Here is a 23,908-nt window from a genome sequence, read left to right as displayed (position 1 = left end):
GGGGATTTAAATCTACAAAGACTGCTTTTTCAGTCATGGTAGCTAAATATGCATGGTTTGCAAGTGATTTTCAAATAGTGTACCTCTAGAGGTATATAGAGGTACCTATTACAAGGGGTACACGAGGGAAAATGGAAATATGCATTTTACTGTTGTGTTTAATGATAAAACATTGACAAACTATGTGAACCTACTGATCTGTACATAGTTAAACAAAAAACAACTTGACTAGTAATGTGATTGAATAGAAAGCAATAATCATTTGCCATTATGCTGTTTTATTTTGTATTTATTTATTGACATCAAAACTGGACTTTCTGAATGGAACAGTTTAAAATAAATCTTTCCAAGAGGCACTAATTGCAACTTTTTCACTCCATGTCTTATTTGTAAATGTCATACTGGTGGGTTATCATTCCTTCATAGCATCATATTTTGCTCATGTCATGTGTGATTGTGTCCATGACTGTGGGTCTGATGTGTGTGGATGTTGTCTGTGACAAAATGTGAATGGTGTCGTTTTTCTTTGTTGAAAGATATATTGTCTTAATTCCCCATAAAGATATAATGCCCACAGAAATTGGATGGCTAGAAAATGTTTACCATGGCATCTTTGGTAAAGAGCCAGGTCTGCGATTAAACTTGGACTGTGTGGCCTGGAATGGAACACCATTTCTGTTGCCCGCAGTATGATCTGGAACATAGACACAGACACTGTAAAGTCTTTGTTAGTTGTACTGTCACAGTTTGTGACTTAACCGTCTTGTCCATTTGCTATGTTCGTTTGTTAATTTTTGTATTTTTCAAAGAACAAATATATTGTAAATCTATGTGGTTGATTGTGTCCGAATTGGGTTTTGAATCAAATTAGACCAACACCAATTAAGTGATAAATAAACATTTCAGGCCATTGTAAGCCAGATGAGTTTACTCAGATAGACTATCTGAAGCAGTTTTACTGCATTGATTCAGTCTACAGCAGTGGTTACCCAATGGTGTGCTGTGAGACAAGTCCTGGTGTGCCTTGGGATTTTGTGAACCACATGTTATAGGAATATACAAAGCGTTATGAATTATGTTTTAGTTTACTATATCTGTACTTTGTGTGCACTCATTTCCCAATACAGAGGCATTTTATCCCTATTTTGGCCATGTAATTTCTGGCAAAATGCATTTATTTCTTTCCCCAACAATAGCCGATATACAAGCTCACAACGTGCTGCAATGCAATGTGAGCATGTAGAGTGGATATTTTCACTATGAATACAGGTGTGCCTTGAGATTTTGACTTGAGAGGCATAATTTCAGAAAAAAATTACAGGGTGGCAAAAAAGTAACCACTTAAGCCCTATTTCAAAACTTTTGGAAATAGTCAATCTACAAGTTCACAACGCATTGCATCGCAAACTTGTAGATCTGCTCTTTTACCTAATTTGGAAAAAAGGAAAGAAAAATGTCTGCGCTACGTTTGCTGCTAGCAGGTGTGATTATACATTGTCTAATGCAAAATCATTGTTTAATGCTGCATGGCACAGAAGTGTGTTTAGTGTTTTGTGAAGTCCACATGCTCAATCTGTGTGTGCTTCATAATGGTGTGTACTAGGGGCCGCATGTAACTAGCCTGGTCAACCCTCCTGGTTGCGGAATTCACATTTCATTTTCATTCCGCAGAAATCAAAATAAATGTGTTTCCGTGGCCGGGGTGGTTCACCACTATTACAGTGTTTATCCACTTAAATCCTCTATACTTAGCAAACTAGCAATTTGCCTCACAACCTCACGTGTCGCAATGGAATAGGGATGCTAAGTTTCTTAATCATATCTGCTATTTATACCCTGTCTGTTTCATGCCAGACCATGCCAGCGCCATAGCAGGATTCAGCTGGTCGTTGTATATTGCCTCTGCTTTTTGCTCCACGTCTACATCTTTTTGGTATTTGTGTTTTTTGGATTATACTATTTTTGCTTTTCAAGGCTGATGGCAAAAAAGTCCTCTCTGAACTTGTTTAGGATTGTCTTCTCTACAGCAATTATTACCGTTATCGGAGTGAATCCAGTCAGTGGTAAGTTATTTCCGTTTTGTTGAACCAAACATAAACGACAGGTTACCATAACAACCACTCTGTTAGCTTAACCACCTGGAGTTATGGCAGGGTGAAGCAACAATGGACAGAGACAGACAGCATCGGTCAATGTCAATGAGTTATCTACGTTTATATATCTATAAAGGGAGTGAAGACAGGATGTAGGCTATAGATAAGTCAAGGTGAGGTAATGAGGGACAGTATGTTTTTGGCGGTGCCAGCCGCTCTACACTTGACCGTGTGTGTTTGTCCCTCTGTCCGTCCGTCCATCCGAGCACGGCCTCAACAGCTGCAGCCAGGCATGCAATGCTCATTTGGTATGTTCTTGCACTCTATTTCAATAACACCTACACTGCACCACACAATGGACAATTGATCTGCATCTAGGCTTATTCCTATGTTAATTCGCTAGGTGTGAGTCGGGAGCCTTTGAAAACTTTGTTGAGGTGCGAATTTAAAGTCGTTTTAAATCAAATAGGTTCCGGCACGGCGTGCAATGCCGTCCAGTGAGCATTGCACCCCTGGCTGCAGCTGATTGCAACACGAAGATGCAACCAGTTACACTAATTAAACACAAACAGGACACAGTGCAACACATGCACCACTTAAAGACATGCACACACACACAGGCTGGCGCGCACGTGCACACACACACACACACACACACACACACACACACACACACACACACACACACACACACACACTAAAACGACCGATCTACAATGTGAGTAAAAATATTAAAAGTAAATAAAGTGAGTACAAATATTTAAAAGTAAATACCTTGAGTAAAAATACTTAAGAGTACTTAAATTGAGTAAAAATACTTAAAAGTACTTAAAATGAGTAAAACTACTTAAAAGTAGATAAAAAGATTAAAAATACTTAAAAGTTGTAAAAATGAGTAAAAATACTTAAAAGAGTGAGTAAAAAAGTACTTTAAAGTAAAAAAAAATTAGTTAAAAGAACTTAAAAGTAAATACAATTAGTAAAAATACTTGAATGACAGCACACACTCATCAAACAGAGTAGGCACCGCTTACTCACACTGGGTGTGATTTTTTTTCTTTACAGATATATCCAGGCAGCAGGCACTCTCTTCCAGATTCTATCTTCCAAATGGGAAAGTATACGTTTTCCCATTTAGCACAGTTTGCAGTGCTCTGTCCTCTTCAGACACTCGCTGTTTGCCACACTCACAGCACTTGCAATGCCCATGTGGTCATCATGCAGCTGTTCCACTATTTCTGACCTCAGGCATTTTAAAATGGCAATAGAGAGATGTGAGTTGCGACATGTTGTGAGAGAATCTTTCACTGTGTATGGCTTTATGTTGTCTGGCACTTTGGATGAATATATGGCCAGCCATTAGTCACAAAATGTCACAAAACGTCCTTTGTGTGCTCTTTAACCTCATTCAGACATGAACTTGACCTTGGCCACAATGCCTCTGTCGCTGCCTCCAGGGCCAGTATGTCATCTGACAGTATGTTGTCTGTCAACTGTCTCCAGGTGTAGTGATGCAGAAGGGAGTCTTCTTAACAGTTAATTAATTACAACAATAATACTTTTAATGAAGTACCAGTAAGAAACAAGTTTTACACCACAATATAATGATTATTGTATGTATATGAAAGCATTTCATTTTATTTTTCAGTGTTTCAATGGTGAATGAAAGACAGCTGCGCAGTATTATGTATGAGAGTGTCTCATTATTTAAAAGGATCTCTGGCTAAGCTTAAGACTTATACAGTATGCCTTAATGCATTACATTTAACATAACATAACACAAATAAAAAATTCAAAACACCTTAAATATTTTCTTCTTTTAAAAAAAATACATTTTACTCAAGCGGGACAACGGCCGTCACAAGCTGATGATGTCATTTGTCCATGTGTAAGTAAGTATGTAGGTCGGAGAGGTTTATTGTCGGTATCACCCGACAATAAAGCCAACAATAAGCATGCATGTAACCCCCCAGCATGCAATCACAAAGTAGAGCGAGCTAGCCATTACAGACTGAACTGTAGCATCCATTTACACACACCGAAGGACCGCAGCCAAAGTCAAAAGCAAAAATTGAAAAAAAAGAAAAAAGGAAGAGAAGACACATACAAAAATCCTAAAAGGAACCCCAAAACCCCTCATGACCAGTCCCCCCCCCCCCCTTTAAACAATGTCTAGCATTTAAAGAACAAGTATGGACATGCTCTAAACTGGAGTCCCAGGTGTTATCAAGGACCTGAACCTCCTCAGAAAGAACAACCTACTCCGGCCCTTGCTGTAGAGGGCATCAGAGTTTTCAGTCCAGTCCAGTTGTTTGTTCGGGTACAATCCCAGAAACGTGTAGCTATCCACCATCTCTCATAAATGACAATGGGGACCGGAGGGACCCTCCCACTCCTACAATGATCCGCAACCATCTCCTTGGTCTTGCCGGCGTTGAGCCGAAGGCAGTTCACCTCGCTACACCTCACAAAGTCCCTCACCACGTCGTTGTGCTCCCTTGTAATGTCACATGTGATGGAGCTGACAACGACAGTGTCATCCGAGAACTTCTGGAGGTGACAGGAGGTGTAGACGGTGAACAGGAGGGGTGACAGCACCTGGGGACACTTAGACCGACATTCCTGCATTCTCACGTCCAACCTCATCACTGCAAGCTTCTCTGCTCTTCTGCAAGACACTCTTGCAGAAGGTCCACTATGCACCTTTGTCAGTGAACATCCATGAAACATCCACAGATGTGTTTCAATGTGTGTCTGACTCCAGTCCAAATACTACATACCTGGAGCAGAGTGAGCCAATCATGGCCCAAGTCTGGGATCAGTGCAGTGGGAGGCAGGCTGCAGTTCATCACTGCAGACCTGGGAGTCCTCTATGTCTGTGAGGCATTTCACTCTTATGGAATAAAATATGTCTCTCTTCATATGTGCCATGCCACAGGAGGCTGCACTACCTCTTAGACTTTATACATTGTTAGCAGGATTGCTGAAGTATATATGTGAAGGTTTTGAACTTGCCTTTGTTTAGCCTTCCCCCTGGACAATCCAACATGCCAGTGGCTGTTCCAGCTTTGTTCTTAATGTTTCAAAATTGTGTTGAGAAATAACACTGGTGTCAGCGCCACTGTATTTCATTTTCCACATCACTGTCTTGGATCAGTAGTGTAACTTGCCACAGTGTATTGGAGTCATGCACAGTAATAGCACCGAGGAGGAATGTCTATGCTTCTGGGTCCTCCGTAAAGTCATCACTGACTTGAAGAGTACAACACGCAATATCTTTTTGATATGCTGCTTGCCACATCTCATGCACTTTCCTTACGCTGTATTCCCTGTGTGCTGCTGCCTGGGAGGTCTGTAACTTTCCTGTCCCTTCCTCCGTTCTCTCTGGTTTGAATGTGCCTTTTGGTCGCACAGTGTAAGGTCTCTTGTGTGTACGTCACACTGTTGAAACCTTGCTAGAGCTTGATCACAGGCAGCATTTGTTCTACCAAACAGCAAAATGTCATCACTTAGGATGATAAATCATACCATCCAAGGATTGTTGAATGGCATGTTGGAATACCTCTGCAGCAACTCAGTCCTTTCTAATGTTGCAGTCCTACATGAGTGGAGAATGTTGCTGCTGAAAGTTTCATGTCTCTAAAATGTACCACCTCACAGGAATTTGAGAAAGGTTGAAGGAATAAGAGCCATAATAATAAATAATAAAATATCCTTTGTGTGTTCCAGGTATCAGGGTGATTGGAGGAAACAAAACAACAGTACAAGGACAGGGTGTCTCCTTTCCCTGCACACTGACTGAGAAACCTGCAACTGATGAAATCTCTCAGATTTTCTGGAAGAAGAAAACCAGACAAAGTCAGAAAGTCCTAGACTTCTTCACCATTTCACCTGAGTATGGACCGGAGCTTGTTGATGATCATGACATTAGATTCAAGTTCATCGGGAGCTTACAAGAAAACAATGGATCTATCCATTTCTCTAATGTCATGCTGTTAGATGAAGGAGTCTACACCTGCATCTTCACTCTCTTCCCAAGTGGATCCTACAGGACAGCAATACCTTTGACAGTTCTAGGTACTTTTTCTTAATAAGAATTTGCCTAATTGGAATATGTCTAAGTCAATTGTCTGACGATAAACTCATGCGTATGTGATATTTTAGTTAGCAACATACTGTAATGATTTTGGTTACAATTGTGGGTTGCTGAAAAGACAACCCTGTTATGAAAGCAATAATACACTTGCCATTATAACATGGCTATGGGTGTTCACCAATCACCCATTCACACAATGGAAATAAGCCTATTGGCTTTATTGTGTTTGTATCCTCGGTCATGCTTGTTATATGTTGTGGAAGTGCTGATGTGCTCTTTCCTTTTATCACCAAATACATTCATTCATTCATTACCATTATATAATCATGGTACAGCCTGTTGTGTATTATAGCTTAAATAATACTGTAATAGATTGTAAATGTATAATAACCGATTTGTTCAAGACGCTAACATCTTTGACTGTGAGAGATTGAATACAAGAATCAAGAATCAAAATGTCTTGTTTGTCACAACTCATACAAGCAGCTAAATGCAAATCTGTGCGTGGTACTTATGCAGAGAAGAGAGCTACGAGGAATGCTCCACACTACTAAGCTACTGTAATATTTCCCCATATAAAGATAGCTAAAGCTTTAGCAGTTTAATAAGGCATGGTATTGAATTATACTACCTAACAGTAATGCCAAAACAGGCAAGCTTTTTTCTCTCCCTCCTGTCTATTTGCCAAGACACTGAAAATCACTTGACTTGCTCACAGTCAGTCATCTGACTATGACTATGACTACTCCAGAGATAATGTGAACTGATTTTTGTGAAATTGGTTTTTGAAGAATCTGCAAATTGTTTGTGCAACTCTCTTAGTGTGTCCAGTTTCCAGCCTGCAAAGTGAAGTTCCTGTTCCTGTTGTGAGTGAGGATTGGGTCACATTTGCAAGCTGCGTGGCTGCTGGTGCCAAACCTCCTGCAGAGGTGACCTGGGACACTGGTTCTTCTCATGGATCGCTGAGGGTAGTGACCAACTCCACTCAACATGCCAACGGCACCACCACCACCGTTAGCCATCTGGTCGGCATACCGACCAGAGATATCAACCACCTCCTGGTCCAGTGTGTGGTCAAGCAACAAGCCCTAGCAACAGAAGACACCCTGCCCTTCACCATTCAGGTCCACTGTGGGTATACGTTGACTCCTTGATCTATAGCTTATACACTTTCATTTTTTCCACAACATGGAGTTACATTTAAAGTAACACAGTATTGTATTAATACACTGACCAAACTGCACCACAAAGTGTTTGTTGTCTCAATCTGTAGTGCATGTTTTCCCACAAGACTTCACATGTAGTTGTCTATCACAGCAGCTGTTGTCAGATTCCATCACGTGAGACAATGTATGCCACCTCTATCTGTTGTTTTTGAAGGATGCATGCTGACTGTCTAATGTATAAACCATGACTTATAAGAGAACTCACTAACCTGGTGATATAGTAAATGATGTCAATGCAAAGTGATCCTTCAAGCAGGAGTACAGCTTGAAGCAAGGCTTCAGTGTGGACGTTCAAAAGAAGCATTAATCTGAAAGTCAGTTGCAGCATCATGTATATGGATGGCATTATCTCCAGTTCAGATCATGGGTGTTACTGACATCATTAATAACAAACTACTGCCTACACTGCTATGTTCATTTCATCTTATGTTTTGCAGATGCACCTCTGTCAGTGAACATCCATCAAACATCCAAAGATGTGCTTGAATGTGTGTCTGATTCCAATCCAAAAGCTACATTCAACTGGAGCAGGTAGTTTCAACAAACACGTTTAGATGTAAATGTTATGTTTCTGCATATTTGATAACATTTGTTGAACATGTGTATACTCACACACTCAAAAGGTGAAAGCCATTCAGTTTGAAATCATGATTTCTTTTTTAGTTGATTTTAGTTTGTATCTACGAACATAAATGAAACCTCATCTTGACACGCCATATAGAACTACCATCAACATCAAATGTCGATATTGTTTTCACAATATAGTATGGCCACTCAAAGCAGGTTTTTCTCCAAACATATTTGTTGTCCATTTTCTCAGACATTCTAAGTGTGACACTTTTTCTTTTTCTATGTGGGATGCACTCATCCTGAGTGTTGCTGTGTCTCTATTCTAGAATGAACCAGTCATGGCCCAGGTCTGGGATCAGTGCAGAGGGAGGCAGGCTGCAGTTCATCAGCCTCACCTCTGACCTGGCAGGTCTCTACGTCTGTGAGGCTTCTAACCCTTATGGACGACAACATGCCTCTCTCTATGTGTACCATGACACAGGTAAGTAATATGCATGATATCAACATGACAAAGTTCACTAGACAAGTGACAACCCATACCAAATGGAATGTCAAAGGAGACAGCTGAAATGAAAGCAACAGACATGTATTGGTAGTAAGATAGAGAGAGAGATGTTAAATCATAGTGGTAAGTATGAGTGGGTGTTGGGGAGGAGGATGTGATTTTGATGTCATACTTATTTTTGTAAGTGTAAGTAAGTTAAAGTTGAGAGCAACCAAGAAAATCTATTTCCTGACTCTTATCACATTTATACCAGTGAGAATGAGAAAGCACATGCTAGCAAAAATAAAGAAAAAGGATCTTACATCCATATGTAGTAGTGTGAGAAGCAGTCATGGTTTTGTTACATTTCATGAGGGCAGATTGAGCAGAGGTGTGGTTGTGACTGATGTCAGTCGTTGGGTGGTCAGGGAGAGCTTGTTGAACACAACACCTTTTCTCTGGTTAGACTGATTAGTTTGCTTTGCAGTTTTCTGGGCTTAGAGCAGATACAGAAATGGGGTGTGCAAATTACCTGATGCGTTAGGCATGCAGGCTCTAGACTGGATCAGACTGGCTCATTCGCAATAGATACCAGGCTTTCCACAGGTATCTCGGACAGCCTAGTAACGCGTGGTTAGCTCTGGAATCAACATAGGTGGAGACATATTTCCATCAATAGATCAGTTAACTCAAAAAAGTCAGCCAACTGATGTAATACATTTTCACGTACCTCATTCATCCCACAGGGGAATTTAAAGGAGCTACACCATGAATTTAAAAAAAATATTTGATATTTAATATCAGGTGTATGTCCCTCAAACCTTTTTCAAAAGGTTTGAGCCTAAATCATCACTCAGATATACTCATCCCAAGTCAATTGTCTCTGGCTTATACAGCACTTTCAGCTGCAATACCAAAACGTCCTATTGTGCAGGGGGGGCTACTGAGCAATTCTGTCTGTTAATAAAAAAAAATATTAAAAAAAATTATTAAAAAAAAAGAAAAAAAAAGGAAAAATTCTGCATAAAAAGAAGCATCTAAGAAAAATACAAAATCGAGAAAAAAAACACTTTGAACATTTTTGAACAATTCCACCAAGTGTTTGAGGTGCCTGTTTCACCCACTTCCGGGGGGCGAAGCCAAAATCCGAGCCCGAAGTATTTGTTCGTAGACCCCCACTTAGGGGGGGTAGAAAAAGTTTCGGAGCGATTCGGGCACTTTTCATTTAACATTGGGTTTGCCATCATTAATGTTTGTGACATCATAAACATTTCCATTCTGAGATCGCCTGTTCAGACACGCCCATTCTGGAAATCCATGAAATGAGAAGGAATGACTGAATTTTTTAAAAAAAAACATTTTTTTGGGTACAAGAGACACTGGGGACCCCAAAAAATACAAAAAACCAAGAAAAAAGTGATTTTCATGGTGTAGACCCTTTAAGGCTTTACAGCAGCTTACTGTACATCCATCAACATGATGTCACTGGTGCTCTACCTCTCAACAAAGTGGTTCACACGTACACATTCAAGAAAATAATTATTAAGACAACACAAAACACAGTAAAGCAAAACAAAACACAATAAGACAAACAAGGGTAGAATGTCAGGATAACTCACAAGTGCATAAAGCAAATAAAGAAAAGCTTACAGAAAAAGTATTCTAAAACCGTTTTTTTGTGGATGTGTGTTTTAAAAGTTGATACAGAATTACTGTTAGCTGAGCTCTTCGGGAAGTGCATTCCAGAATGTAGGGGGTTGTAACATAAAAAGCTCGATCCCCTCTTGACATTTAGATGTAGGAATAGAAAGATAGAAGATACTTCTCTACAGACCTCATGTTACAGTCGCCTAACTTTGATCAGTGGGGGAGCAAACGTTTAGGGCGGTGATTTGACTGTGATTCTGGATCCCTTAAATCTTTTTAAATTAAAGGGTGATCCGCCCTTGATCCGCAGCCCACAGGCTGCGGATCAAGGGTTACCTTGATCCGCAGATTATGGCTGTCTGTTATTATAGTTATTTTTGCTCTGCATCTCTCTCTCTCTCTCTCTCTCTCTCTCTCTCTCTCTCTCTCTGTGTGTGTGACCACCCACAGAAAATGTTCACAAAGTGTTCCATGAATCCAGTGCTTCTATTATCATACGCAATGATAGTTATATTCCTAATTCCTAATGTTAAATTCAGTCATTATTATTATTATTGATCATGGAGTAATATCACCTGAGCCTCGTGTAGATGAGAGCCTAGATAATAGTGCCTGTATTTATATAATGAATTGTAGGCCTACCGCACCAACATGATTGAAATGAAGGAGGTAGTTGATCTGCCCACATACTGTGTATTTTTAGTAGAGGAGCAATTGCTCCCATTGAGCAGGCGCCAGTGCAGACTCAAAAGGAATTAAAATGTCATAAATATAGTCTGCATGGGGCCTGTCCAGTCATCATGGGGCCTGTGTGTCATTTCATGTGCCATCATGCTCTTTTGTGTCATGACAGTTTTGAGACTTTTTCCTCTGTCTGCTGTTCCTTTAGGAGGCTGCATTACTGCATGTTGGACTGTATTCATTGTTTGCATCATTGCTGTTGCTGTTGGTCTTGCCTTGTGGTACTACAAGTGTAAATATGGAGCTTTACCCTGGTAACTATTGGTATTTTTATTTTGAGATATTCAGACAAATGCTAATAAGTATGAAGTATTTTTCTTATATAAACTGATGATTGCTAAACCAGGAGTGAAAAGGTGATGTTTCAGAGGCCTCAACATCAGTTCAAAAGACCTCCTAGTGATCTAAATGAAGGAGATCCGGATACACAATCATGTAAACCATCTTCTTGTCGGAGCTGAATTATTTCATCAAGTTGTGTAAGGAATGAGATACGTTTTTTTTGTCCAAAACATATTGTTGACAGTTTGTCCAAAAGAAAATATGCTTTGTAGACATGGTTTCATTTTCATAATGGCTGCGTTCATCTTTTGAATCATTGATTGATTTCTCTTAGAAACTTCTGGAATGTCCAAAGAGAAGAAAGGAGGGACCATGTTTGGACCACAGATGCACAAATGTTCACAGAGGAATGCAGAGGAACAGCTGTTGGCATCTCCATTCAAGCACTGATTTTCGTTTCAAAATGGTGCCATCTTGTGGCAGTGGGATGTGGCTTGTTATCGGCTGCGAGGAGAGAACCAATGGAAACAAGTCCACTAGACTTTTTTGTGTGATACTTTTAGACTAAGTGTATGACTGTACTCGTGCTGTTTGCATTTCTGTTTAATAAAATATTCAATCAATCAATCAATCAAAGAGCACAGCAGCAGTGAAGCAATTGGGTCATTTTTGATTGGCTGTCAGCCTTTAAAAGACAGACATCAGCCCTCTTACCTACATATATTTAGCTGCATCAACATACCATCCTGTGCCTGCTTGCAGCTGACAACAAACTGCACCCCATTTCTAAACACGTATTGTCTACTAGTCCCCTATCAATAGCCTACTCTAGTGTTCTAGTATTCCACACCTCTGTCAGATTCCCAGTTAACAAGCGTATACTTTAGAAAGAGATTACATAGTAGTACATCAAGGTCAAGGTGATCTTTATTGTACATTCTTTGTGTACAGGTACCTTAGAGTAAACATTGTATAATTTATTTTCAAGACATCATAGTTGACGTTGCTTTTCAGTGTGAGACAGGGTGGATGCTTGTAATCAGAGGATCAGCTGTTTCAGAACTAGAAGGCACTGTTTGATTGTCAATCTACATTTAGCCAGACTGCTTTTTCAGCCAAACGTAATATGCACTGAGGGTTTCTCAGATGGGGGTACGTAGCCTACGCGAGGGAAAGTGAAAAATGGAAAAGAAAATTGTTACTGTTAAATTAATATAACAAACTGTGTGAACCTGCTGATCTGTCGCCTAAAGTAAAAGAACAAACTTAGTACAATTGTTATTGAATAGAAAGCAATTATTTATTTGCCATTATGCTGTTTTATTTTGAACATATAAAAAAAAACTGGACTTAGCCTACTATGGTTACAGTTTAAAATACATCTGCTCAGGAGGCACTGATTGCAACTCTTTCACTCCATTTATTATTTGTAATAGCCTATATACTTCAAAAGGTTATCATTCATTCATATAGCATCATGTGATAGCTATAAGGCTTTCTATTGCTGTTTTCTAAGCAAAATGTTTGTCGGGCAAAGGAGTTGGATTGAGAAATCAGGGAAAGGGGTCATACTGTGTCACAAGTTGTTACTGTGTCACAAGTTGTGACACAGTACGACCCCTTTCTTGTGACTCACAACTGGTCTCAGCTATGTAATAGAGCTATCAAACTGCTCCACAAACTTTATTAACATTGAAGTTATTGGATAAAAGAAAAGGTAAAAAAGAAAGAAAACTAAATAACTATGCTACTGCTACTACTGTAATATTTATTTTCTGACTTCTGACTGATAGGCCTACTGGCACAGGATCAAGAACAAGCTCCACTAGAGGGGACTGTTGTGTGAAATTTCAATTACAAAGTTTAGCCATGTACTTTCAGTCAAGGCAGCTACAATCAGTCACTACTCACTATTAACAATAGTTGAAGGAAGAACAGTTAATCAGCTGCACTTTATCCTGTATGGGTTCTCTCTCCTGACTGGATAAAATTGCTATCCTGACCTGTAAATGAATTTTCTGTGTTTACTAAACAGTTGGGAGACAGGGAGACTTGCTACTCTACAGCAGAGGTTCTCAAACTATGTGTACAGAAACACATCTCTGTAACGATCGTACATTAAGACACAAAATCAGCAAGGATCACATGATTATTAATGTATTTTTTTAATATTCCTATTCAAGTCAAAGTATGTTTTATCGTTTAAATATACTTTATTTCAACATTGAAATCAAGTGTGGGGTCACCACAAAATTTCCCACCAGTTTGAGAATCCCTGCTCTATAGCAATGGTTGCCATTGGAATATAGAACTATTTAATACTTATTTTAACTAACTTACAAGAAAACACGTGCAGTATCACTACCTTTGACGATGCTAATGCTTGCCCACTTACTTTTAGTGCCCAGTTTACCTGTGACCACTTTGTTTTAGCGCCCAGTGGATTCCCTGTATCCACTGGGATCAATATAGTCTTTTTGACTGACCTGTTTCCACTGGGATGTTGTATAGTACAGGCTGACCGGCAACAAAATAAAACATCGGAAACATGTATAATTTTTTTTAAAAAAACGTATTGAATCAAAGAACAATAATTAATTGCAAAGCAATGTCTTTTCGACTGACCTGTCCTGAGAAACTGTTCAGCTGCAATCCCATTTGAGGTGATCCATTTGAAAAATTCCTGATAGAACATCCCCCAGAAAAGACATAGCACACATTTTGAAAACTTCATGACAGAACATTAATTTATTTATTCATCACTTTTAAGTCCACAAGTATTTCACCTTTTTACAATTCTCTTAACAAACGCCCATTAAAACACAAGGTCTGAAATCAGCAGCTCGAGCCAACCATGTAGGGCCTGAGAGAAGCTCAAAATCTACCCCTAAACTCTAGAAATCACCCTGTTAAAAGCCCAGGACAGGATATTTACAGTACATGAGTTGGAAGTTGGAACCTAATAAAAATGGTTCATGCATCTATTGCTGGTGGATCCTAACATGAGTAATGTTTCAACCACTTAAGTACTAGTTAAAAAGAAATAGAAAAAATAGCCGATTGTCTATTTTCACTATATGAACCACTCAACGCGCGACATGCAGTAGATGTTCAATTTTCGCGGAATGTTCGCCCCCAGAACAGGGACGCTAGGGTTCATGTGGTTAAAAACATTTTTGCCTATGAGGACAGGTGTGATCCATGGATGACTATACTGTATGGAGTGACAGCCCAGTCAGCTTGGATCCTGTTTAGGTTGCTAGAGTTTAGGGGGAGGAATTGAAAGATTAAATAACAGATCGTCTCGCAAGTGCCTGAGAACTCCACCCACGCGCCAAATAACAATGTGACAATCTTCAAAGCTGCATTACATAACATAATAGCGGTATACTGTTTAGATGGTAGACGACGGCATACATCTTAAATCCTTGAAGCAATCATAATGATCTCAGATGGGGGGGGATATAAATGATACAGAAGCATAATACAGGTGTACAGGGTCAACCCATCAATACAATACACAGAAGTGTACTGACTGAGTAGTAATCATGTTTCTTACCATTTTGAAAATAACTGAAAATTTAATGATTTGCGTCTTTTAACATAAAGCGATGAACAGAGAAATGAACGACACTATATTATCGTATCGAATCATAATTAATAACAAACCACAATATTATATTGTGACTCTTAGTATTGCAATAATCTCTGTCCATCCATTAAGCCTGAACAAACATACTTGGGGCCAATGTTAGTTTATTCCAACTCGATGGACAAAGATGATCCTCGACTGTAAGCGAGGAAACCCAGCCAGACAGTAACAAAGCCATTTCCATTAGCATCCAAACAGACATTTCTATTAGCATTCAAACAGAGACAAGAGGTGATGGATGGCTTCTTACACACAACTCAATGAAAAGCAGACAAAACAGAGTTTCTGAAAAGCTTCTCAACAGAAATGAGTGAACAAAAGGAACCAAATAGACCCTTACAGGTACATTTAGTTGCATTTGTACAATCTCAGAGTTAAATTAACAATGGTTTTAATGAGTAGACTTTCAAACTCATGTTCTCATAAACCCTCAGTAAAAGCTCAGACAAAGATGGGGTCTAGGGAATTTAACTGACCCCCAAATTGACTTTCATTATGCCTAGGAACCCCATTTCAAACAGCTTTGTCCTAGGGACCAATAAAATATTTATTTCTAGGGATTTTTCAAACTTTTTCCATTTCACAAACCCCCAAACTGACTTTCATTAAGCACATGGACTCCCCATTCCAAAATGTTCCGTCTTAACCCATTAACACATCCACCGCCAGAGGTTAATCTCATAATGTACTCACCAGTGCCAAGGTGTTTTTGTTGTTTTTTTGTTTTTTTCATGTCGCCATAGATCTTGTTAAAATCCTTAAGATTGAGCCGTGAACGGTCTGTTTACATCCGCGAGATCTCCCTGTATCTCCCAGTGAAAACCACGTGTCAAACGGGGCATCCATGTTTGAGTTAGAGCGGATTACGTTAAACAGTGAAATGCGAGGAGAAAAAACTACAGGAAGAGAATTGAGTTTCAGTTTCGTCTGTAGAATGGGAGCGGGCGTGATCGTCGAAACCGGATCCCAAATAATTCTATTTCCTGTCATCAAACCGGAAACGGAAGTGGATCAAAAAAATTCCGAAAGTGCACCCGGACCGCGCATGCGCGAAAAGACCGCAGCCCGTAGGACTACGGGCTCGGCGCTTAACCGTTGGATTTAACGGCCCGTAGAACTACGGGCCCGGCGGTAAAGGTGTTAATACCTGGAACGCATCTGTGTCACTTTAGATTTCTTTGGCTATTCAAAAATAGCAGATATACAAGCTCATAGCGCGGCACCGAGTGCCGCGCTACGAGCTTGTAGATCTGCTATTTTTGAAAAATCAAGATTTTTTTTTCAAAAAACTGTTAGGATTTAGATTTTTTTAAAGAATCGACTCAGGTCTTAATGGGTTAAAGACCCAGTGATATAGTATATCTTATTAGACTCACAGTGGTGATATTGAAACAAATGGTTAGAATAGTCAGACTTAGTCAGACAATTCTTAATTTGGCTGGGGACCCCAGGAACACACACTGGTCTAGCGGAACGGTGAGCTGGTCTGAGTTTATTTGATTTCTGTCATGAGAGCGGACAAACGGTGCTGAGCAGAACCAACGGCATTGTCAAGCGCAGATGAATCACAGAGTTTTCGCAGTGGGCTGGTAGTCTGGGTACGTGATGATCTGTATCAGTCGGACTCGCTGCGGTGGTCGTCTCACTTCCAGACGCACGTACACCGCAGTCGAGGCCGGGAAGGTAGCCGTTATTATGTACATTATGGACGTGTGTGTGCGTTTCAGAGAGGTTATATTACGATAATATGGGCTATCTGTACATTGTATGCGTGCGTGTGTTCGTGCGGTGCCTATCGGTAGAGGTAATCGGCCTTTATGTTGGCGGCGATCTCGGCTTCCCACTTGTCTCCGTTGTTGAGCAGCTTCTCCTTGTTGTAGAGCAGCTCCTCGTGGGTCTCCGTGGAGAACTCAAAGTTGGGACCCTGAGAAGAGACGAGGAGGTCAAGGTAAAAAATAGTATGTTATGAGCTTGCAGGTATGCCATTTTCACATTTTGTTGCATGATGAAGTATATAGGGCTCAAGTGGTTAATGATTGCCAACAAGAAAGATATGCGAAACTTAAATGAATATATAACTGAATATACTGTATATCATTCGCTGAAAACCATAAACTATTTTAAACTAAACTTTTTCACAGTAACCACTGACGAGGCTGTCTACAGCTGGCTTTAACAATTTTGTCCATCAAACATGTGGGTGCTATGAGATCTCAAAAGGACATATATAGGCGGATTAATCGGCCAGCGGATATATGGGTCTACCACTGGAACAGACATAGAGAAGTAAGGGTGGGAGGGGGGGGCAAGAAGGCAAAATGTTAAACGAGGGATCGAGAGATGTAATGTCAAAAGCTAGCACACACACACCTCTACGATAGCGTCCACAGGGCAGGCCTCCTGACAGAAACCACAGTAGATACATTTGGTCATGTCGATGTCATAGCGAGTCGTCCTCCTGCTGCCGTCACTTCGTGGCTCCGCTTCGATGGTGATGGCCTAAAAACACACACACACACGACAATGTGTTCAAGACAGTCAAAATAGCAACGATATGATAGCCTTACCACAGCAATGTTGAAATGCACATAGTCTTACTGTGTGTGTGTGTGTGTGTGTGTGTGTATTACTATACTTGTGAGGACCAAATGCCCTCCCAAGTATAGTAGAATTAGAGAAATAGACGTTCTGAGGACCATTTTCCTGGTGTGGTTAGAGTTAGGATTAGACATTTAGACATTTTAGAGGTTAGGTTTAGGGGTTTTGGGTTGCAATTCTGCCGTGTGCATGTGTTACCTGGGCAGGGCAGACAGCCTCACACAGCTTGCAGGCGATGCAGCGCTCCTCTCCTGAAGGGTACCTGATACATCACACAGATTGTTCAAAATACACACACATCTACTTCAACCCTTTCATCTCTCACACCTATTCAACATCACCATTGAATATTCTTCTCATAGGAATGTTTAACGTCCATTCTTGCTGGTTGCGTACCTGCGCAGGGCGTGCTCCCCTCTGAAGCGAGGCGAAAGAGGTCCCTTCTCAAATGGGTAGTTGATGGTGGCGGGTTCTCTGAACAGGTAACTCATGGTCATACCCAGTCCTAATGAGTAATGACACAATATTGTCAACACATGATGAAACGTTACAGCAGGTAACTCATGGTCATACACAGTCCCAATAGCCTCGATCTCCAGGCTTTTATTGTTTAGTTTTGCTAAAAAATAAAAGCCTGGACCAGCGCGTCGGTGTACCCCGATATAGGAAGTGTTTCATTTCCCCAACCAACCAGAGTGCAGTGGGCGTCGCTCGTAATGTTGTGTTGACGGGGGCGGGGGCTGACGGACAGATCCGTGAACCAATGGGATCAGGCGCATTCTCTCCTCGCTGATTTTAAACCCGCCCCTCTATACACGAAAGCAGGAAGGCTAGTGCAGCCTACAGTCCCAATGACACAATGTTGTCGACACAGGATGGAACTTTCTATAAAAATAAACGTCTTTGACGACTTCAGTATCAGCAATTATGTAGCCAATGCGTGCTGATGTTTAACGACTTTCAACCTGGCATCCCTATAATGGCATAATGGGCATGTCATTATAAGCAAACATTTTGTTAAACAAGGTTTAAAAATGTTTCTGAGATCTACAAGCGACTCCTTTATTTTTATTCAATATTTTGCTTTAAAGTTAAATGTTCTCCAATAGAAACTTTAATCAAATCTAACTTTCAAATTGATCAGAACATTTTGCACTTTTTTGACAAAATTACAGTCAATACATAGGTAATCGGAGGTCTAAGACACCAAAAACAGAGTTGGCATCAGACCCAAAACTCTTACATTGGTTGGAATCTAAACCTTAGACAAATTAACTCATGGTCATACTCAGTCCTAATAAAGTTGTCAACACAGGATGAACTTTACGATGTATGATTGTGTCACTGTAGCGCGTTCATGGGCAGGGGTTAAAAGACTATTAGAATATCCAAGTAGAAGCACTTTTACTTGACTTAAATATTAATCGAATAGAAATAGTCATTTGCTACTCTCGAACTGTTGCCTTGTAGTTGATTTCAATACTTCATTACACACACAAACGGTTCCTAATTACAGTGAATATTTACTTTTTCACTCCTGCTCATGGGCAATGCTAAATGTGGATCCCAGGCTGAAACTATAGCTGAGCACCATTTATTTGAACAACACGACATGAAATGGGAGTGTGCTGTGATGGATTATTATTGAAGGACTGGCATGTATGGTTCTGTTCATTTTCTACAGCAGATGAAGATGAGAGCTGAGGAGATGTTGAACTGACCTCTGAACAGCTCCGTCCACAACAGAGTCTGAGCAGCCCGGTCCGTAATGGACTTGAGATCTGTAGGAAGATCCTGGGCATTTACATACTCTGTACACACACAGAGAGGGGGGGGGGGGGTAGGGAGAGAGAGAGAGAGACACGTTGTTAGTGTTGAGTTTAGTTCTTGTCGGTACGTAACCTGTCATGGGAGGGAGTATATGAAGTGAGATTTAGCTTTTGCCTTTGAGAGAGATATGTAACAGAGCTTAGAGGATCATTGGTTTTTCAGTGCGTGTTGCTGTATACTTACTGAATCCTTCCCTCTGTGCTGATACTGTGAACGTCCTCACTAGACTCTGGCTGGCTGTTAAGGTGCCTGTGGGTGAAAACCGCTCTGTATCAAAACCACAGCTGATAGAAGTCACAGTCTAACAATCCATCAGGTTCATTTATAGTGCATAAAAAAGGCAGAAAGTGCCCCTTCAATTCTTTCAAACTCTATTTGTAGTTTCATGCAGCCAGCTGACCTATACATTTATCTTTCCGTTCATTAAGTCTTACCTGGCCTTGACACGGAGTATAGTAAGCGCAATGTCGCAGCCATCACGTCTTCAACACTAAAAACACAAACACACACACACACACACACACACACACACACACACACACACACCATTAAGTAACAAGTCACTTTAACAAGACAGCACTGGAAACAAATAAGATGTGCAGGTTTGCAATGGAATAAACGCTGTTTAAAAAAGAGAAAGGCCTTTGCAACCCAATTTAGCTATTCAGTAGGGTTGCAACAGTTATTAGAAATAACCTATTTAATTGGTTAAATAAAATAAAAAAATTCCAAAAATGAAAAAATAGCCGATCTACTGAACAGCCTCACAACGCATCGCGATGTGAAGCTTGTAGCCAGAAAATAAAATAGGGCTTAAGTGATCAAACTGTTCCTCATTTTGCTGGGGACCCCATAGGAGCCCCCAAGGACTCCTGGGCTCCCCGGACCCCACTTTGAGAACCAGTGTTATAGGTGATACGGTAATTATGTTCTCAGAAGGATGGGAATTGGATGAAGTGACAACAACAGACAACAAACACAATCTGCATCCAATTGTGCTTAGAAACATACATTGTTGAACTTGAACTACTTGAAAGCAATAAATCCTATTAAAGCCCCTGTAGCAGGCTTGAATAACAAATAAAGACATTATTTAACCAAGATATTGTAGTGAGCAAGTAGTCTTTTCTTACTCAAAGCATAGCTCAATGGATATTTGGTCTGACCACATTAATGTACACAGTACACACACCATTATTCTTTACAGTTTCACAAGCAATGGTTTTGACCCTAAAATGTGTCTAGTGCATATTTCTTATGAGTCTCCAGAGGACCAGGGTGGTCATTATTCTAACCGTTTAATGGGTCCAGGATCCTTGTACTTAACTGCACACTAGCAAAATAGTGTGGTCACCTCCTCGGACTGTGAACTACAATCACCTGTTGCTCAAACAGGCTGCCCAAAATAGAATGCCACGGCCTGATGTTGAATGTTTTTTTTACTGGTAAAGCACTGAATTAAATTCAATGTATGCATGTGATAAACAGAAAAAATCATTCAACATCATAACTTCCAAGGATGTAGCATTGATAAATATGTATTTGCCACAACATTCCTCCAAATGAAAAGCACATGCCTAACACACAGGTTTGAAACCTACCAACAGCACCTGCATCTATTCTAGAAATAATGTGCATCATTTCAAGCCTAGATGTTTCAGGTCATATTTCCCTCAAGGGACCAGGAGGTTTGATTGATAGGCGTTTCAGGGTCCCCACACATTTTTAGCAATGAATTTCCAAAACTTTTCCAGAATATTTAGCCCAATTTCCAGGCCTATATAACAATCATTCAGCGCAATAATGTGTCTCTTACTCCTATGTACAATGCCCAAAGATAGGCAGTGTAGCAAAAATAAAGCATAGAATGGTACAATTCCATTCAAAATTTCGTGGGCAAAATTAGGGCATAGCTCACTGGAATACAAGACTCATTATGGCATCTGTATGACATTTTTTTATTTATAATATTGCCTTGCATTTGCCCCATTTATGAATTTAAAAGTAATGAAGGATGCAAGGATGTTTTAAATTACACTTTTGTTGTAGGTTTTCCTATGTTTTTCCTATTAAGTTTTCAACAAGAGGATACTGTCAGACATGAGGAGGGATGAACATAATTATGTAAAACAAATCAAGAGTGGTAAACTTAAGTGCCATCACACAGCCCGTTCGGCGAAAAACTACTTATGTTACATATTTTGTGTAATGTTATACATGTTTATGAAAATGTTTTGTGTTAACAAAATCAATAGCCAAAAACAATGCATAGCCAAATATTTTTCCAGGACCCTTGATAAATTCCAGGACCCTTGATAAATTCCAGGACCTTTGATCAATTCCAAACCTTTTCCAGTACTGGATTTTTTAAATTTTTATTTCAAAATATTTCCAGGAATTTCATGACTGTGGGGACCCTGGCGTTTGTGTGAAGCCATGTCAACATCAGTCCTTCTCATGAAACACAGAGGGCACCATCTTAAGGAATGTGTGATTGTTGACATGGTCATCGGCTACAGGGACAGACATAAGAAACTGACACTGTGCTGCTAACTGATCATAACCTGTCATACACACAATGTCACAACGTGAAGGGCAGTGGTTCTCACACATTTCCATGTCAAGCACACCCAGATTGATACCTATAGGCAACAACGGACCCCCATTGTTTTAAATGTTGTGCAAGGAACCCACAATGAGAAAGGATTATTGTTGTTAGATTAGAATTAGTCCATAATGCTACCACTTTATTAGCCTTGTATCAAGACTGTCATATATGCATTTGGTCGATGTTGACATTTGCATATCTATCATAGATACGAAAGTAAAAGTCATATTCGATCAAATACATCTATGATAGTCTTGATCCAAGGCTACCAGCTGCATCCTGTAGATTCATGGAGTGAAATATGCCCCATTCTGTCATTTGGCTAACTTCTAGCCAGCGACCTTTAACACTAAACTGTTACTAATTTTGCTGGGGACCCCCTCAAGGACCGCTGGGGGGGGGGTCCCTGGACCCCACTATGACAGCCACTGGTGTGTAGGGCATCTGAGGGCAGGTGGATTACATGACACCACCATGACCTAAAAGCTAACGCTAGCTGCCATGTTTGATAACACCACAGTGCCAAGTATGATCTTGTGTAACAGCAGCGCAGTAGCGGATCTAAACAGTATTCAGATCATAATGGATGGATCCGTGGTCGCTGTGCTGAACATGAACGTCATTATCATCCATAAGGAGAAAGCATTGATGATGCTAAGCTAACATGCTAGCAGCCCGGTGCTGTTTAAATAACTCTCAAGGACTTTTGGAGTAAAGGTCGCTTTAGGTCGCGTGCAGAGCGACTCCCCGTTTCAAAACCACACACAACGTGCACATTATCATGATATGCGACACACACACATATAAATATCATATCATTGTAAGTAATAATACATATAAGTTGTTTATTTGACTCACCGAGCGGTTCGCTATTTGGCCTTCTAAACCAGAACAGCGGACGAATGCGGAACGGACCTTGCGTGCACAGGAAGTGACGTAGTGACGCAGCTCTCTGGAGTTAAAGCCAAAGCCCGTTGAGTTTATTATTTAATATATTTATATTATTTTAGCTATTAGTTTGAGCAAAAGCACGAATGGTTGCGCGCCAGTATTCTCACGAGAGAGAAAAATCCAATTCACACATTTCTGCCACCTTGCCTCCGGTGGTGTTACGGTGAAATCGGCGACCTGTTGAAATATGTGACTAGTGAGAGTGATAGGAGGGCAAACGTTTCAGTCTTGGAATTTGGTACCATCGTCCTTTTGGATGGTGTATCTCGTGTTTCCAGAATGTCCAGCAGCAGCCACAACAATTTCTACCTAGACTACCTTCATGACTAGATTGTCCATCTCTTACACACTGGAGAAAAGAGAAGGGTGTCTTTTTCTTTTTCTTTCTTTTTCTTTTTTCTTTTTTAAATCTATGTGCCTTCCTCTTTTATTTTGGTTTGTTTTGCCCTCACATTTAAAAAAACATGACAGTAAAGGTTTTATTTTATTTTATTCTATTTTAAGAAAAATACATCTGCAAATTTTTTTTACCAGTTGCGATAAGACAAACCAAGCACAGTCACTCTAGTCTACATGCATTGATTGGGGGTTCAGCACCAGCACTGATGGACAGCGACAGACCATGCATGCTATGATGCTGTGTCCTTATGCAACTTATCATTCTACCTTCAAAACACTACAATTAGACAATATCTGCCAGGCTGGGATTTAATGGGATAATGTTTTCTCTGTCTGTCTGTCTGTCTGTCTGTCTGTCTGTCTGTCTGTCTGTCTGTCTGTCTGTCTGTCTGTCTCTGTCTGGCCAATCAAGAACCCCAAGTGTTTAAAAACGCCCTCATGGTGGCACTATAACAGCCCACTTCACATAATAGCTCTTGAAGGTTGTACAAACAAGTCCTTTGATCATGCCGCAACTCACCATACATATCTTTTTTTGGCATGCTGGACTTTCATTGTGACTATTATTATTCATAATAATATACAGTTTTGGATAAATTATATAAATGTGTATTATTATTATTATTATTATTATTATTATTATTATTATTATTACCCTTATTGTTATTGTTATTGTTATTATTATTATTATTATTATTATTATTATTATTATTATTATTATTATTATTATT

General features: G+C 40.0%; 2 protein-coding genes across 4 annotated transcripts; one reads left to right on the top strand and one right to left on the bottom strand.

Moving 5' to 3' along the window:
- Positions 1 to 1,855: 1,855 nt before the first annotated feature.
- LOC308103436 (nectin-4-like) lies at positions 1,856 to 12,558 on the top strand. 3 transcript variants are annotated; one of them, XR_013934739.1, is made up of 8 exons: positions 1,856 to 2,063; positions 5,823 to 6,170; positions 7,012 to 7,320; positions 7,853 to 7,946; positions 8,312 to 8,466; positions 11,006 to 11,111; positions 11,214 to 11,336; positions 11,474 to 11,491. XR_013934739.1 is itself a non-coding variant. In XM_080453400.1 (8 exons), coding segments are annotated over exons 1-8 (1,188 nt in total). In that variant the 5' UTR covers positions 1,856 to 1,978; the 3' UTR covers positions 11,476 to 12,558. The 3 variants fall into 3 exon arrangements, 2 of the variants coding, with proteins under 2 accessions (XP_080309526.1, XP_080309525.1); XM_080453400.1 differs by having other exon boundaries at positions 11,204 to 11,292; positions 11,474 to 12,558; XM_080453399.1 differs by having other exon boundaries at positions 11,204 to 11,336; positions 11,474 to 12,558.
- Positions 12,559 to 13,858: 1,300 nt separating this feature from the next.
- ndufs8a (NADH:ubiquinone oxidoreductase core subunit S8a) lies at positions 13,859 to 22,759 on the bottom strand. Its single transcript, XM_080453644.1, has 8 exons — positions 22,686 to 22,759; positions 19,654 to 19,709; positions 19,403 to 19,468; positions 19,111 to 19,200; positions 17,786 to 17,894; positions 17,588 to 17,651; positions 17,162 to 17,290; positions 13,859 to 16,715 (listed from the first exon to the last, which is right to left on the bottom strand). Exons 2-8 carry the CDS (start codon positions 19,694 to 19,696, stop codon positions 16,584 to 16,586), a joined length of 633 nt encoding a protein of 210 aa, XP_080309770.1. The 5' UTR covers positions 19,697 to 19,709; positions 22,686 to 22,759; the 3' UTR covers positions 13,859 to 16,583.
- Between the last annotated feature and the right edge of the window lie 1,149 nt (positions 22,760 to 23,908).

This window comes from Gymnoscopelus braueri (genome assembly GCF_963280865.1).
Source record: "Gymnoscopelus braueri genome assembly, chromosome: 2".
In the NCBI taxonomy this organism is placed as follows: domain Eukaryota; kingdom Metazoa; phylum Chordata; class Actinopteri; order Myctophiformes; family Myctophidae; genus Gymnoscopelus; species Gymnoscopelus braueri.
Note: the sequence above shows the minus strand (reverse complement) of the source record. Positions and strands in the feature narration are given on the sequence as shown.

Bases quoted from the DNA above. Each gene is read 5' to 3' on its own strand.
- LOC308103436 (XM_080453399.1), top strand. From the start codon at position 1,979: ATGGCAAAAAAGTCCTCTCTGAACTTGTTTAGGATTGTCTTCTCTACA. The intron at 2,064-5,822 runs GTAAGTTATTTC...TGTGTGTTCCAG, and splicing joins CGGAGTGAATCCAGTCAGTG to GTATCAGGGTGATTGGAGGA. The intron at 7,321-7,852 runs GTGGGTATACGT...TATGTTTTGCAG, and splicing joins CTTCACCATTCAGGTCCACT to ATGCACCTCTGTCAGTGAAC.
- ndufs8a (XM_080453644.1), bottom strand. From the start codon at position 19,696: ATGGCTGCGACATTGCGCTTACTATACTCCGTGTCAAGGCCAG. The intron at 19,469-19,653 runs GTAAGACTTAAT...TTTCACCCACAG, and splicing joins ATACTCCGTGTCAAGGCCAG to GCACCTTAACAGCCAGCCAG. The intron at 16,716-17,161 runs GTGTGTGTGTGC...GTCTCTTCTCAG, and splicing joins CTGTGGACGCTATCGTAGAG to GGTCCCAACTTTGAGTTCTC.